Source organism: Rhamphochromis longiceps, linkage group LG16 (genome assembly GCF_057381845.1).
Source record: "Rhamphochromis longiceps isolate RC_006_pf linkage group LG16, R_longiceps_female_GT1.1, whole genome shotgun sequence".
Classification (NCBI taxonomy): domain Eukaryota; kingdom Metazoa; phylum Chordata; class Actinopteri; order Cichliformes; family Cichlidae; genus Rhamphochromis; species Rhamphochromis longiceps.
Window position 1 is genome coordinate 28,860,437 of NC_140572.1, and position 15,225 is coordinate 28,875,661.

At 40.5% G+C, this 15,225-nt stretch overlaps 1 protein-coding gene across 2 annotated transcripts in view; it reads left to right on the forward strand.

The window, feature by feature from the left end:
- Positions 1-15,225, forward strand: part of lims2 (LIM and senescent cell antigen-like domains 2) — a 43,117-nt gene that overhangs the window by 2,250 nt on the left and 25,642 nt on the right. The window contains exon 1 of one of the 2 annotated variants that reach the window (XM_085383948.1): positions 7,792-8,038. The exons of the other annotated variant lie outside the window; for it this stretch is intronic. Coding sequence (XP_085240074.1) covers positions 7,929-8,038 — 110 coding nt within the window. The 5' untranslated portion in view covers positions 7,792-7,928. Of the gene's footprint in view, positions 1-7,791; positions 8,039-15,225 lie in introns of those variants that run through there. 2 annotated transcript variants of the gene reach the window in all.

A 15,225-nucleotide genomic window follows, 5' to 3' on the forward strand; every position in this document is an offset into this window, starting at 1 on the left:
AAACCTAAGTTCGTGCCGCCACATTTTGTTTTGTTTGTTTTTCAGAGAGAGGAGGCTTTCTCCTGGAAACCCTTCCTAACAACACATACTTATTCATTCTTTAAATGAGGCCTGTAAAGTCTGAAGTGTAGCTCAGGGGGGGGTTGCAGTTTGTCTGAGCATTGTGCATTCTGGCATTGGGGTGAATTTGCTGGGACGTTCTTTCCTGGTAAGATTGTAGCATTGCCTTAACACACACCCGAATCCTCCAGAACAGCAAACTGACAAAACTTAAATGGAGCTTTTCTACTCAACTTGAGGACTGAAAACATGCCTCATCCGTAACATTCACACTCCAATGTGAATGTTACTCTATTTAGTTTACTCTATTTAATTTGTAAAATATGTGTACACACACACACACACACACACACACACACACACACACACACACACACACACACACACACACACACACACACACACGTAGAAAAATATTTAGTATACACATCCAGAAATGCATATACTATTATATATTGTACATATATTTATTAGTTTCAGATGTAGCCATTCTTGTATTTTGCTTGTTTACATTATTGTATTTTGCACAACTCTGTTGCTTGTGAAGCTCGCACACAAGAATTTCACTCACATGTGCTGTACCAAAGTACCTGCACATGTGATGTGACAATAAAAGTGATTTGATTTGATTTGATTTGATTTCAATGGATGCACCGGAGAGCAGCTTGGGGTTCAGTATGTTGCCTGAGGATGCTTTGGCGCAGACAGGGATCAAACCACCAACCTCCAGATTACTACACCTGCTCTACCTGAGCTATGGCCACCCACTGATGACAAGAAAACAACATAGTGTTAAAAGTGTCGGGGCTGCCGTTTTTGATAAATAAAGTCAAAATAAAAAGAAGATGACTTTGTAACTGATGCAGCAGTTAGCCTCAGTCACAGTAATTAATCAAGGTAACGTCGCCACAGCAAGAGTTTTTTCTTGGCTAATGACTAATTGCTACTAAAACATTAAAGGCAATGAGGTTGTGTTATTTTATCTAACAGAAGTCTTTGCATTTTCCTGTTGCTTTTTTAAATTATTATAAATGAGCAAAAATGTATATCACCCCCCCCCCCCCCCCCCAAAAAAAAACAAAACAAACTGATAAAAAAAAACAATTGTTTTGTTGTTTTTTTTCCTTTTGGGGGCGCCAAAGTTCTTTCCTACAGGTAGAAACCATTCACGCCAAGGTGCTGCTCTAAGGCACTATGGTTCCTCTTTGTAAGTACGCTGAAGGATTGTCTGCGGCTTTTATGAAACCCTGTTGATGTTTTTAGCCTTTGGTTTGCAACTAATTAAAGTGTTTGACAGGAAAAAGCACAGACTTCTGCCTTTAACTCTTTCCCTCATGAAGATCTGCAGAGGCAGAGACCACTCTCACTAACATCTGATGTACACTCAGTCATTTTGTTCTATAAGCAGGCCTGAAATTGGACAGAAGCTGCTCAGTTCAGAAGAGTGCTTGAAAGGTTACTCCTAGAAGGCTTTTAAGAGGTAAAGGGTTAATAAATGCTCCGCTCATGCCTGCTGTCATGTGCAGTCACCTCTCAAAGGCTCATTCAGAGCAAGAAAAACTCTTCTGTTAGTCAGCTGGGAGCCTAACCGATGCATGGGGAAGTATGGACCAACAGGATGTGTAATGATCGTACAGTAATTACAGAAGTTCCTCAGTGGTGTGTGTTTGTGTGTGGAAAAGATGGCCTTTAAATCGGGTGAGGCAGATGTAGCTATTATTAATCCTGCAGACAGAAGAAGAAGTAGCTACTTTTGGCTGCTTTGTTGTTTATAGCCCACATGTTTGATTTGGCAGGTTTTTTTTCTCATCCTGATAGTGATGGGATTTCCGGCTCTTTTTAGAGATCCGGCTCTTTAGGTTCGGCTCACTAAAAAGAGCCGGCTCTTTCGGCTCCGAACCGGCTCTTCAGGTTGTTTTGTTGCTTTAATTAATTTATTATTAACAATAATATAAAATTATGCACAAAAGGAATTACTAACGTAAAAACAAGTGGTTTTATTTATATATGTTTATATATAAATATATGCGGTGGCCCCTAGAGACAAAACACGTACAAACTCCAAAACACATTTCTAGCATGAACTGAACTTCCAAAGCAGAGCTACTAGATCACTTAAATTACACAATTGAAAGCATGTGTGTATTGTTTGTGTATTTATACACAGGCACTCGTATATATATTCAAATAATTTAAAAAAAAAGTTCATTTACCTGTTATTACCACACACCAAATCCGGTCGTTGGTACTTGCTGGCTTGTGTAGCCACAAGATAACAAAGGCTCAACACTGCGCCCAGCATCCTGGAGCACTTCTGTTGTCTTTTGTACGTGTTTTGAGTTTTTATGTGCTTCTGAGTTTTTAAATGCTTCTGAGTTTGTACATGCTTCAGAGTTCGTACGTGATTTGAAGTTTGTATGTGCTTTGTCTCTAGGGGCCACCGTAAATATACTTTTATTTATTCACTCCACATAAAATGTAATAAATAAATCATATAATACAAAAATCAACTATTCACATTTCAAGTTTTAACTATTTAAATTTTCAGCTTTTTCCTTTCACAAATTTAAAGTGAAAAGAACACAAAACACTGCAAACCACAACACAATTAAATATAAATTATAATATGAAAACTAAAAGAACATGCATATTCTCTGTCATATGGACCTGCATGAATAAACTTTCTCAATCCTTTATCATCTGCAACCGAAAATAGTTGTGGATGATTACTATACCTTTCTAATGTTGTTGTCCCTGCCTCTCTTTCTCTCTCTCTGGCTCTGTTCCTGTGCTACTGAGTGTAACTACCGCCCCTCCCCCCTCTGCCCAGCGTAAAGCACAAGGCTCGCCTGCAGAGTGAAGCGGAAAAAAAGTGCGAGAGAGAGGCTGAGAGAAAGAAAAAAAAAAAAAAAACCCCACGTGACGGCTCGCGATAAGGAGCCGGCTCGCGTCGTTCACGTCAAAGAGCCGGCTCTAAGAGCCATTTCGTTCGCGAACGACCCATCACTACATCCTGACACATCCCCAAAGGGATCTGTGTTTCCTCCTGGGATCAAACCGGGAATCTTTTGCTGCAATTGACTGCGAGCTAAAGATTCCCTACACGCCGTGCATGACTTGAGTTCCTCCTCCTTGATTATTTGTATCAAGATTAGCTTGTAATATGTTGTACTGAACATCAGGACTTTTAAAAATTATTATTTTAATGTGATATGCATTTTTGAAGATGTGAGAAAAAAATTTTTTTTCTCTCTCTCTGTATCCTGTGATAATGGTAGTGAATCTTTCCAAAGAATTTATGTATCCAGAGAGTTAATCTAAGTTGAATCAGGGAACTGAAAAACTGAACCAATCATATTGTTGGTAGAGATAAATGGGCGCTTGGTTATTTCAGCAGGGAGATATTTAGCAATCTCTTTTGTCTCATCACAGTGAAACAGCCTGTTGTTAGACATATGAAGGCACACCCATCACTATGATGAATCCCTCACACACACACAATATAACATGAGCTCAGCCTGTGGTTTACCCTCTTGATTAAAACTGAGAGAAACACCAAATTTCGCAGCTCTGTGAGAATTACTTTATTATCAACACTTCTTCATCAACGGCTCCTCGCGCCACTTCGTTCCTCCATTTTCCCCCTTTTCCATGTGACCTTTTATCTGTCCTCCTCACACCCTGCCTTTATCCTGGCAAACATTCTGCGAGCCAGTGGCCTGAACAACGCCCCCCCCATCACTCTCAAACACACACACAGTGCTAACATGTAGACACAAGTGACCACAAACACACACAGCTGTGAACAGGAAGTGATGTGGCCGCGTTGACTGAGATAACGGTTGTTAGAGTGTTTGCAGTTATAGCAAAGGGGACTTTGCACCAACGGCCGAAATATTCTAGCTGCAGTCTGACAAAATATTGGTAAGATGTTTGTTTTTTTTACATTTCATTATCACTTTTTGTGATTTTAGCAGCTGCGAGGCTTTACTACGTGCACAAGTGAAAGACATGTCAGGGTGTTCGTCTGTTTTAGTTGTCTGTGCTTCCTCATGCAGGTGTCAATCCTGGCAAGAATCAATTTATTATTTTAATTTAACATTATATAGTGTACCTATTTGACCACCTTCAGAAATGACCTAATATTGACATGATTGCATCACACAGTTGTTGCAGATTTGTCAGCTGCACAATCTCCTGTCTTCCACCACATCTCAAAGGTGCGTTATTGGTTTGAAATTTGGTGACTGTGGAGTACAATGAACATATTGTTAGGTGGCCAAAAAAAACCAGGTTGAGATGTTTGGGCTTTGTGGCTTGGCTGGAAACAGGAAACAGAAAATGAGTACACTGTGGTCATAAAGGGATGGACATGGTCAGCAACAATACTCAGGTAGGCTGTGGCACTTAAATGTTGCACAGTTGATACTTAAGGGCCTGAAGTCTTTGCCTTCTTCTGCTGCTGCTTTTTTGGGGTCGGCACAGCAGATCATCTGCCTCCATCTTATCCTAACCCTGTCATCCTCTGTCACGTCTATGCGTGCATGTCCTCCTTTACTACAGCCACAAATCTCCTCTTGATCCTCCTGTTGTATTGCAGCTTTATCTTTAACATCTTTTGTCCAGTATATCCACCATCCTTCCTCTGCACATGTCCAAACCATCTTAGTCTTGCGTCTCCCACTATGTCGCTAAAACCCTCAACCTGAGCTGTCCCTCTGATGTACCTTCTGGTTACACATAATGAAAATCTTTACCTCTGCCTCTGATCTTTTTTTCACTGCCACGCCCTGCAAACCATCATTTCATATTTCATAGAAGGGTTCACTGCCATCTTGTACACCTTCTCTTTCACTCTTGCTCCCATCCTTTTCTCACAAATCAGCCCTGACACTCATCTCCACCCAATCCTCCTTACCTGCACTCTCTCCTCCATCTCTCTTGTGCAGTCCGTTGCTTTGGTTGGATGACCCCAGGTATTAAAATTCATCTACCCTCAACCTGTATCCCTCTCATTCACACACATTTATTCTGTTTCTTCTACTGACTTTCATTCCTCTTTTCTGCAGAGAAAAGCTGTAATTCCACTGTCAGCTTATTGTTGTATAACATATTAATCATCATTGTGATGAAGTTTGTTTTCTGGCATGAACGTAAACCACACATAGGCACGCAGAGCTGGCATGCAACACCTTAAATTAAACGAGAAGCAGCATTGTGCTACTGTTAGCACTGTTTCTTAATCCCACTGTGATGGGTTTCATCTCTTACCTGCAGTGGTGCATGTCACACAAACCGAATATGAAAAGCGTAGGATTGAAGTCAGTAAGAGTAGCTGTAATATCAGCAACGGCCACACAGTGGCAGTGTGTTCATGGTGGAAGGCTTGTTGGGCTTGTGGGAAACGTATGCTCAGCTTGTGTGTATGTGTGGTGATGACGATGAGTCAGTCTTAACTCAACATATCCCCTTAAATTCCAAATTGCACAAATGTCATTGCACAACATCACTTTTCCTCTTTTCGAAATACAGCTGGCACGCTTTTATTCGTTCCGAGGAAACTTTTAGAAACTGGCTGAAGCATGTCAAGAGTGGGGAAGAAAGAGAACGGTCTGGGATTCATCATGAGTGTTATGGCATACTGAGACATGTCAGCCGGAGCTGCTGTGACCCTGTTCCAGCTGCTCCAGGATGTGAAGCTGACATTAAATTTCAAAATTCACACTCTGTGCATGAGTGTGTGTGTGAGAGCAAGTGTTTGTTAAGGCTACGTGGAATGCTGAACAGGTCAAGGCAGGCTGTTGAAGGTGAATCTGCGGGGTGGAAATGTTGCGTGTAGTTGTCTGTACATACATGATTTTTGTCAGCCGTCAAACAGCTTTCAAACCTGAGCTGTACCTTTGCATCTCTAATGGTCATTTTATTTAATAAAAAGAACTCCTAAGAAAGCAATCAGAATTAACTCATGAGAAGTAGTAGGTTGTTCTATAACCAGCACCTTTATAGCTGAGCTGTTAACTTTCTACAAAATGTGCTAATAAACAATAATATAATAAATGAAATAATTGTTTCAAAGGTGTTTTGACACCTCTCCTCGACCTGTGGTTGCGTTGTGCAGATGTTAACACCAAACCAGCTGCACCAGGACACTTTTAGAGGAGATGAAGTTAAATGAATGAGTCACATGAACTCCAAAGTGGTTCATTTATGGTGACACCATGATCCAACCCAGCTACCTGTTGTGCTCTGCAAGTTTGAACTAAACACCTTCCTGTTGTAGCCAGGTATGCTTTCTGGCATGCAGCGGAGTACCGCAGATGTTTAGAGTACACAAACTCTAGGAACTAGCCATAAAATGAGTAAAACTGCCCTGACAAAGATGAATGCTGGTCGGTTCTCTGTCTTATCTACTAGTTCAGAACACAGCACCTTCTTCAAGCCCAGCAGACTGAGTAGGCATGTGCAAGAGTAGCTGCAGATACATAAATAGATCCTTTTAAAATCCTCCAATGAAATAAGAGAACGTAACCTTATATTTGTTTTGTGGGCAGTAAAATATTTAAATTAGGTTTTTTTTTACATGTTAAGTGTGATTAAGAGTAACTGCTAATAGTGTGCCCTGCGACCAGACATTTAAGTATTTAAATTTAGGCGCAGGGCAGAGGTAAACAGGCCATCTGTGCAGTATAGTCTTCTTTTAGCTAAACACAACCTTCCTGCCTTTTTATACAAGATGTAACGTGAGGGACAAAAGACTCGCCTGTGGCAAAGCGCAGCAGGATCAGGGGGCTTCAAGGCCGACAAAGAAATATGCATCTGATCGCTATACTGCACTTTAGCACATATAAGCACGCAGAGCAAGAAGTCGCGCACCCTTCGACTTTATATCTCAGGAAATGCTCTGTGTGAGGGAGCTTCCTTGACAGAGCGTGCATATAGTCAGTTGATGGCTGTGAATGCTGTTTACCGAACCCCGTCCCTTCTCTGATGACATCACAGCTTCATGTTTTGAGAGGTTTGCGCCTGAATATCTGTTGTGGTTTGTGTTCGCTGTAGATTAGCCCTTCCCACATAAGCGCTCCCACATAGTGCTGTGATGAATTATTCATAGAGTGACATTTTGCTTTTTCTCAATAGTTTGTTGTTTGTTGCTGGGAAATAATTTCAGTTTACAAAAGCTGTGAAAATAGTATCCGTGCCGACCCGTGTACCCGTGATCAGATATCAGCGCTGGTCCTTAGTGCGTTCCAAAGTACAAGAAGTTTGAAGTTTGGCTTTATATTCCTGTCATCGATCATAATAAAGTTTCTTTATGAACAAACAAGACATCTACAAATACTTATTGGCAATATTGACATTTTTTTTACTTTAAAGCTCCAACATGAATGCCTTCTTAAGGATTATGCAGAAGGCACTCACACTCTGTATGAGTGTATTCTAAGTGTGAGAAAATAAATCTGCTTCTTTTTATCAGCTCTTCATGCCTTTTCTTCTCCAGCTTTTATTTGCTGTACAGAGAGTGCTGAGGCAGAGAGATGTAGGAGGTGAACAGAGACTGCGTTGACAGTGTTGAAAGGTCGAGGACTCTTCTTCTTCTTCTTTTGTCTCCTCCTTCCTGTGATGCATTCCCCCCCTTCTACCTGCTGCAGGAGGGGGAGGGGGAGCATATCTTTTTTGATAGGTGTGTAACCACATAACCACACCTCTGTGTGCTCAAGGGTTTGAGCCCTGGAAGTGTATGTGAGAGACAAGTACTGGAGTGAGACGAGACTCAACAATTCGTACTGGCGACTGAGCGTTTTCAGCCGACGAGAGGTAGGAAGGAAGGAAGAGAGGGAGGGAGAGAGAGAAAGCAAGGCAAAGGGGAGATGAACTCTTTGAGGCTGAAAGAGTTGTCAAACTCAGACTTATACAGGCGAAGGAAGGAAAAACCAGACAATGGAAATGTCAGCGAGAGTTTGGCTTGGGACAGCTACAGGTGGGTGCAAACTGTCACATTTACGGTGAGAAATAACGATTTATGCACACAATTTTCTTGTGTCATTGTGTGTGTTGTATTGGCCGACATCTCAATGCGATTGTCAGTCTGTAGCACTCAGTTTTTAGGAAGTGTGGTCTACACAGGGCGTTGAGCCCACTTTGGTTTTCACACATGTAAATGGTTTTTAATGGCTCAACAATGACACTTAGCATTTCAAATAAAAAACCATTAAAAGTGTGCGGGTTCTTCAAAGGTCATGTCAAGTACTGCAGTGTGCTTACAGAAGTGTTCGGCGAGATAACAAACGATTAACTTCTTCAAATCTGTTTTTGAAGTCTTTGTTCGATGTTTCTTTTAGGGTTTAATCTCAGTTCACAAACATTGATTTTTAGTGTGGGGTCCAAGTGTTGTCAAACTTATCAGCTTCCTTATCATCAGCACTGACTTGCAGTCTCACATGAAATAGCAAATGTGGTGTGTGGTATACTACAGATACTTATCTTTACTACAGGCTCTTTGAAGAAAACTACTTACCGATGTGTTGCGTATTAGCGTGGATGGATAAGGTGATATTTTCTGTGGTGTTTGAACAGTAAGTATTGTGGTTGATGGTTGAATTCCTGTGAGTTATGTGAGCAGCAGCAGCAACAGATGTGTACATGTACAGAGTTTTGTAATATTGGTTTTTATAATATGATAACATCAGTTTTGGATGTCTGTTGGTTTCTTTTTGTCAGACGCATCTCTCTCTGTCTCTTGCGCTGTCGCTCTCCTCTGATGTGTGTTTCTGCGAGTGTGTGTGAGATGCTGAGTCGTATGTGGCATGCAAAAATGTCAGGAATGCGGACAGAAAGAGGGCTCTCTTCAGAGGTGTGTTGAGCCAAACCAAAAAAAAAAAAAGCTCCGTTCTCGCCCTGTAACCCTGAAAAAGGGTTTGAGGAGCAGGCGGAGCAATTAACATTTAAACAACTAAATTAAAATCAAACCTTTGGTGAGGCAATAACATCGGACTCAGCAGGGCCGCTGTGTTTAACAGGTATTCAAATGCAGTGTCACAGACAGCTTATATGAATATAGTGCATAAAAATAACAAATTAATTAAATATCCCTGTGACAGTTGTGACTGTGCAGTGTTTGTATTTATCTAGAATTACATTTAGGCAGCATCAATAAATGATAAGACTGCTTTAAACTACAGAAGTCAGAAAACGGAGGTGAGAAAGACAGTGGGCATTTATTTACTCTTGTATTTCTGATCCACTCTGTCATGTGAGACGCAACTCAACTGTTCCGATACTCCTGACACAGAAAGGATCACTAAGGGTTTTCACTTAGGCAGCGGTTGTCCTTCTCTCCGGCATCGGCTGGAGCTTTCTTTAGGTGCCTTCCCATCTTTAACAAATATCCAGCAGGGATGACTACATTTACCCAGGGCCCTGTTTATGTGATGTTTTTCTGCTTCCCTGGCCGCTCTGTCTGTGGAGATGGTGTTTGCTCTGTGTTGTAGCGACCTGATGACACCCAGTTTGTGATTCAAACATTAAATACTGGTTCGCATGCATTGGTTTATAGTACACATTAGCTTTTAAATGTCCCCCATTACTGATGGAAATCTCACAGGCTAAGAAGGGTAACCTGCGACTTTTCATATACTCCCTGGCGAATTTGATGTGTTAGTCCACCAAGTTAATGTAATCAGTGAACTGTGGTATGTCCTGAGATTTGATTTTCACCCAGGTGTCCTCCACATATCTGAACCAATGAGTTGGTGGTGTTCCAGGGTAGGATAACAAAGTCCTCTTTTCCACTTCTTCCATGTACAAGTTGGCCACAATGGGTGAACCTGGGGAACCCATGGCACACCAATTTTTCTGCCTTTATTACTGAAACAGGTGGAATGAAGACTGGTTGTCGTTTCAGGGGCTCATTAGCATTTTTGTCACCCTTGACTGCCAGAAGGATGATATTGTTGTTGTCATTACTAAGTGATGTGAGTGCCTCCCTCTCCTCCATGTTGATGTTGGATGCTGGGGGCTTTGCGTTGCTGAGACAGGCCGAAACCTTTGTCCGTAGTTGCTCTTCTTCCACGTCTGCAATGTTGTTGTTTTGAATCGCTGTTTCTGTGGCTGTGATCAGTTCCACTAGCAGGATTTGTCTCGGCGTCACAGCAAAGTTCAACCCTTTAGCAAGGATGTTTTTCTCTGCTTGGATGAGTTGTCTGTCAGACAAATTTTTCACCCATTTGTTCACATCCTCAGCGTGGCATCCTTCTAAGCTTACGCACAGCTCATGCATCAGTCATATTCCTCTAGAAGCAGGCTTGAAATATGACACAAACTGCACAGTTCAAGTAAGAGGAACATGGGCTATTCCTAGCAGGCGTCCAAGGGGGAAAGAGATAATATTTATATTTCAGAGAGAAATATAACCAAAGAAACAGTGCTACAGGATTTAACAGTGGCAGGTTATTAGGCTATTTTTGGTGCCAGACATGTCCGATAAATTTTCAGCAGAACCGAAATGAAGCAGATGCTGTAAGTAAAGCTGATAATAGTGAACCTTAACAAGCAAATCAGAAGAGCAAAATGAATCATTAAAAACACAAAGAAGGAAACACTTATCAAACTGATTAAAGGTTTGGGTGGAAACAGTTTTTATTTGATTGCCTAATCATTTTTTTATATAGGTATAAATCCTATGACAATTCATGTACTGTTGACTATCCGTGTGAGGGAATAATAGTTAATATCACAAAAAAGGTTCTGCTTGAAGAACAGTAAATAGTAGTCTAATTTGAGTTTTATGATTGTGTGCATAACCTCTTACTTCACTATTGGTTGTGTGGTTTGGCTACAGGGGTGGCCACATTTTAATCTCTGTTGTCAGTGGCCATGGCCACCCCTTACCTCCGGCCCTGCAGTTAGATCCGCCTACACACTTCCACTTGTCGTCATCAGAATTAGGTGGAGCAGTTGCAATGTTGACAAAGAAAACAAACACCGCAATTTCAAAGATTAGATTACATTTACATTTTCCAAACCAAAAAAACATCCATAACTATGTAAAAATTATTTATTCGTTACATGTAATGATCAGTTGATTCATATTTATTGGGGATGGGGTGATGTTAAATAATCTTTAAACGAAGATGAAGATTGCAACTTGCTAGTAACTCTGCACTAATAACAAAGAGCATGTGACATGTTGCTGTTATGCTTTGTGTTTTTCCTGTCCTGGGCAGTTAAATGGGATTGAACATTTGATAGTGGAGGTCAAAGTGGCCTTCAGGACAAAACGCCCAAAACAAAGGAAATGTTAGTCATGAATTATGTTTGCACACTCATCGAATCACTCAGTTTTACATGTTTGTGTGCACTTCTATGCTTGTGCTGGTGTGTGTACACTTGACTTGGTGCCAAAGGTTTTGCTCAAAGAGACGTCAGGTCTGTGTTTCCATGGCTGCTGTTGACACTGCGAGTATGTTACAGGTGGTGTGTTAGATTAGTTTCTTTGGTCTGAGACTCCTTGTGTTGCATCAGCTGAGAGGAATCAGAACTGCTGCTGATTCCAGTTTTAAAGCGAGCCTGCAGAAAGAGGCCAATTAAGCCTAGAGTAATATACATTTAAACATAAATGTTCTGTATTATATTGTATGAATAAATGACCTGCTTTGTTATTATATATACATAAAAACAACAAAACTGGTTTGGTTCCATCTTAAGTTTAAAAACCAAATAGAATAGAATTGGATGCCCTGTAGGAAGAAGGCAGTGTGGACAATGTTCTGCTGAGAAAACATGGGTCCTGCCATCTATCTGGATGTTAGTTTGACACGTACCACAAACCTAAGCAATGCTACAAATCCAATAGTGGATCCGACCCGTTGGAGTACTCCCTGATGGCTATAGCCTCTTTCAACAGGGTGACACGCCCTACTACAAAGCAGAAATGTTTCAGGAATGGTTTGAGGAGCACAACAATGAGTTTGAGGTTGTTGACTTAGCCTCCAAAGTCTCCAGATCTCAATCCAATCAAGTATTTGTTGACTGTGTAGGTCAAACAAGTCAGATCTATGAAGGCCCTACGTCACTGATCAGTGCTGTTAAAATCTTGGTGCTAGATACCATGGCACACCTTCAGGGGTCTCGTGAACTCCAGGTCAGAGTTCTTTTGGCAGCAAAAGGGGGACCAACACAATATTAAGCAGATCTTCATAATGTTATGCCTGATCGGTGTATGCTCCCGAACTCTGCTGAAGCTCTGCCGTGTTTATTTGCTCATTTGAAAAATAGAGGACCTGTATTTGTGTTTTTAGGATAAGCTAGTCAAAAAAGTGCACATCTAAACATCAGCTCCTTTGTAATCAATGGATGCTTATCATGAGTGCCAAGGGCTCGGACAGTGATAGAGTCTATAAAGGGATCAAATGTTGGTTCAGCACATCTAATGTTCCTTTTGTAAAAAAAAAAAAAGAAAAAAAGAAAGGAAAAGGTCTCAAATATTGCACACAGAAATCATAAAGAAAAAATCTGTTATCCTTTTTCTGTCTAATGTCTAAACATGCTCCACAGTTGGAGACAAGCCCAGGTCATTTGATTGGAACCTGACCTGTGAACCCTCCAGTGATTCCCCCTCTCCAGACTTTTATTAGCACTGGTCATTTATAGCACTCTTTCAAGCTAATGCTGGACACACTATCCCGAGTGTCCCATGTTCTGATTTTGGTTGAGGATTAAGATAAAGTACATGATTTTTTTGTGGCAAACAATTCAAACCACAAAACAATATATAGATGACATAATTCAGAACACTGCAAAACTACTTTTTCGGTGCTTTCGCCCTGGCATGATGATGTTGACACTGTACCACACTCATTGACCCTTAATTTAAGTGAAAGCTGTTGCTAATGTTAGCTTAAAACTAGATTATATAATTATTCACTTTATGTTATGCAGCCGATGCTGACACGGATATTTGTTCAGTTAAAAATCTAATATGATCAACCAATAACATATCTACGAAATATTTTTTTCTTTCAGATACACAAAGCACAAACACATTGCCTTAGCATTAGTTTTATTTAGTTATTTATTTACGTGTTTAAACGTAACAAACACAAAAACAGTTTTTTGTGTTTGTTCCAAACACATGTTGCCAACTGGGAACTTGTCAGGAAAAAAAGTCTCAGATTACTTGTTTACGCAGACAACTCTGACTCTGCTCTATCCACTCTGTTTCCATTAGGGATGTTGTGGAGTGCCCTCTGGTGGGCAAACTATGCAACATCGATACTCATAATGTGGTTAAAGGTTGTTTTTTCCATCTTGTCTTTACTTTTTGAATAGATTTTTAAAATCTTTGTTCAATTCTTAAATTAAAACACAGTGCTCACCATTTTTGTGTTTAATATTAAAGAAACAGCAATTCTCTTTCATAGATTCCTTGATTATTTACCTGATTATAACTGCTGGAAGACCAGCTACACTGATCCCTGTATTAGAGTATCTTTTTTTAATCCTCAGTAGTGCTTGACACTATTACGTCAGATTTAACAAGGAGTGAATGAAGCCTAAAAATCCTGTCCTGCTAAAGGAACACACCAGAGACATTTATCCAACTGCTGACAGTTGCTGTAGCCAGTTTTAAGCTCAGGTTGACGTTCATATCAACACTCACATTATCTCTCTCTTTCTCTTTCACTAGTATTGAGAAGCTCTTTGGCTGAGTGCTGGGATCAGACTATACACTTACTGTCCAATCTGAGTTGTAAAAAGCAACAAAACTCTGTCAGTATTGTGTCTTGGATGCTTCAGGAATCTAAGACAGAAAGTCCTATGTGAAGGTGTTTTTTTTTCACATTTTCTAGTTTAGGTGTGTCTAGAACGATCAACAAAAACGAGAGGCACAGTTTGAGCGGTTTCATCTCCTCACATGTCTAAACAGTCATTTTGAGTAATGACAAACTCTGCTCTGGGGTGAAGTCACTTGTTTGGCCTTTAAATAATATCTAGAGAAGAAAAGTTATAACAATTGAATTTTCCAGTTTCAATATTGGCACATTCAATATTTTCAAATTGACACTATGGTTAGAAAATAACCAACTTGTAAAGACAACTATGGTCAGTGTGGGCACCAGAGAACTTGAATAATTGTTTGTTCAAGTCTTTCATTTTTGAGGGTGGAACACTGTGCTGTGACTGTAATCAGGAGGAAAGCTTCCTGTTCAGCACCCACCCTGCGTCCATTGTGCCCCGGTCACTCAATACTGATTCCTTTTTTTTTTTTTTTTTTTCTTCTAAATGACATCAGAAACAGCAGTATGCGACATTACGTGATGGCAGAGCTTCAGTTCATCCTTTGTCATTTTTTTTTTTGTTTTGTTTTTTTTTTTTTTTTAATAAATAGGACAGGGGGAATGAATGAGAGAAAGAGGGGGAGAGAAAGAAAGAAAACCAAAGGGGAGAAGAGACGGTGAGAAGGGGGGGGAAGAGAGAGAAAAAAAAAAAAAGAACTCCTGGGTCACCTGTATGGAGAAAAAAAAAAAACAAACAAAACAAACAAACAGAGGAGACAGCAAACAACAAAGAGCAACATAATAATAGAGAAAACAAAGCACCATCACAATAAACTAGCTAGTCATAGATATCAATATTTACTAAATAATAAACGATATTGTGCAGCACGCAAGATAGACAGCGCACAGTGTGCTTTGAGGTAGCAGCCAAGAAAGCTTTAGTCCGCGTCTGTGAATACCCATGTGTGCATACCTGTGTGGATCAGCATGCTTGCATTCCAAAGGTTTCTCCATGTAATGATCTGCTAGGGAGTGTGGGGGGGCCACAGCCCCGTCCTCCAGGGTGTGAAGCCACTTGGAATCAATACTGATTCCAAGTGGCTAAGATTCGCCGCACAGACCACGTGACATTATGACAGACAATGCTCTTTTCTGAAAAAGCTCTCGAGGCTTTAAATAGTGCCCGGTGATATGTCTGGCTGATTATGTCATCTATGTATGAATCCAGACTTTGTCTTTTGATGACAACCAGATTGTTCAGACATACCTACCAAGATGTCATCCAAGGGTTAGTATAGTCCTGTTGTGAAGCCTTGAGCTTTTTCACCATATTGATGTTTGGAAAGCAGGCATGACACATGTGGGGTAAATATGAGTAGGAGCCACTTAT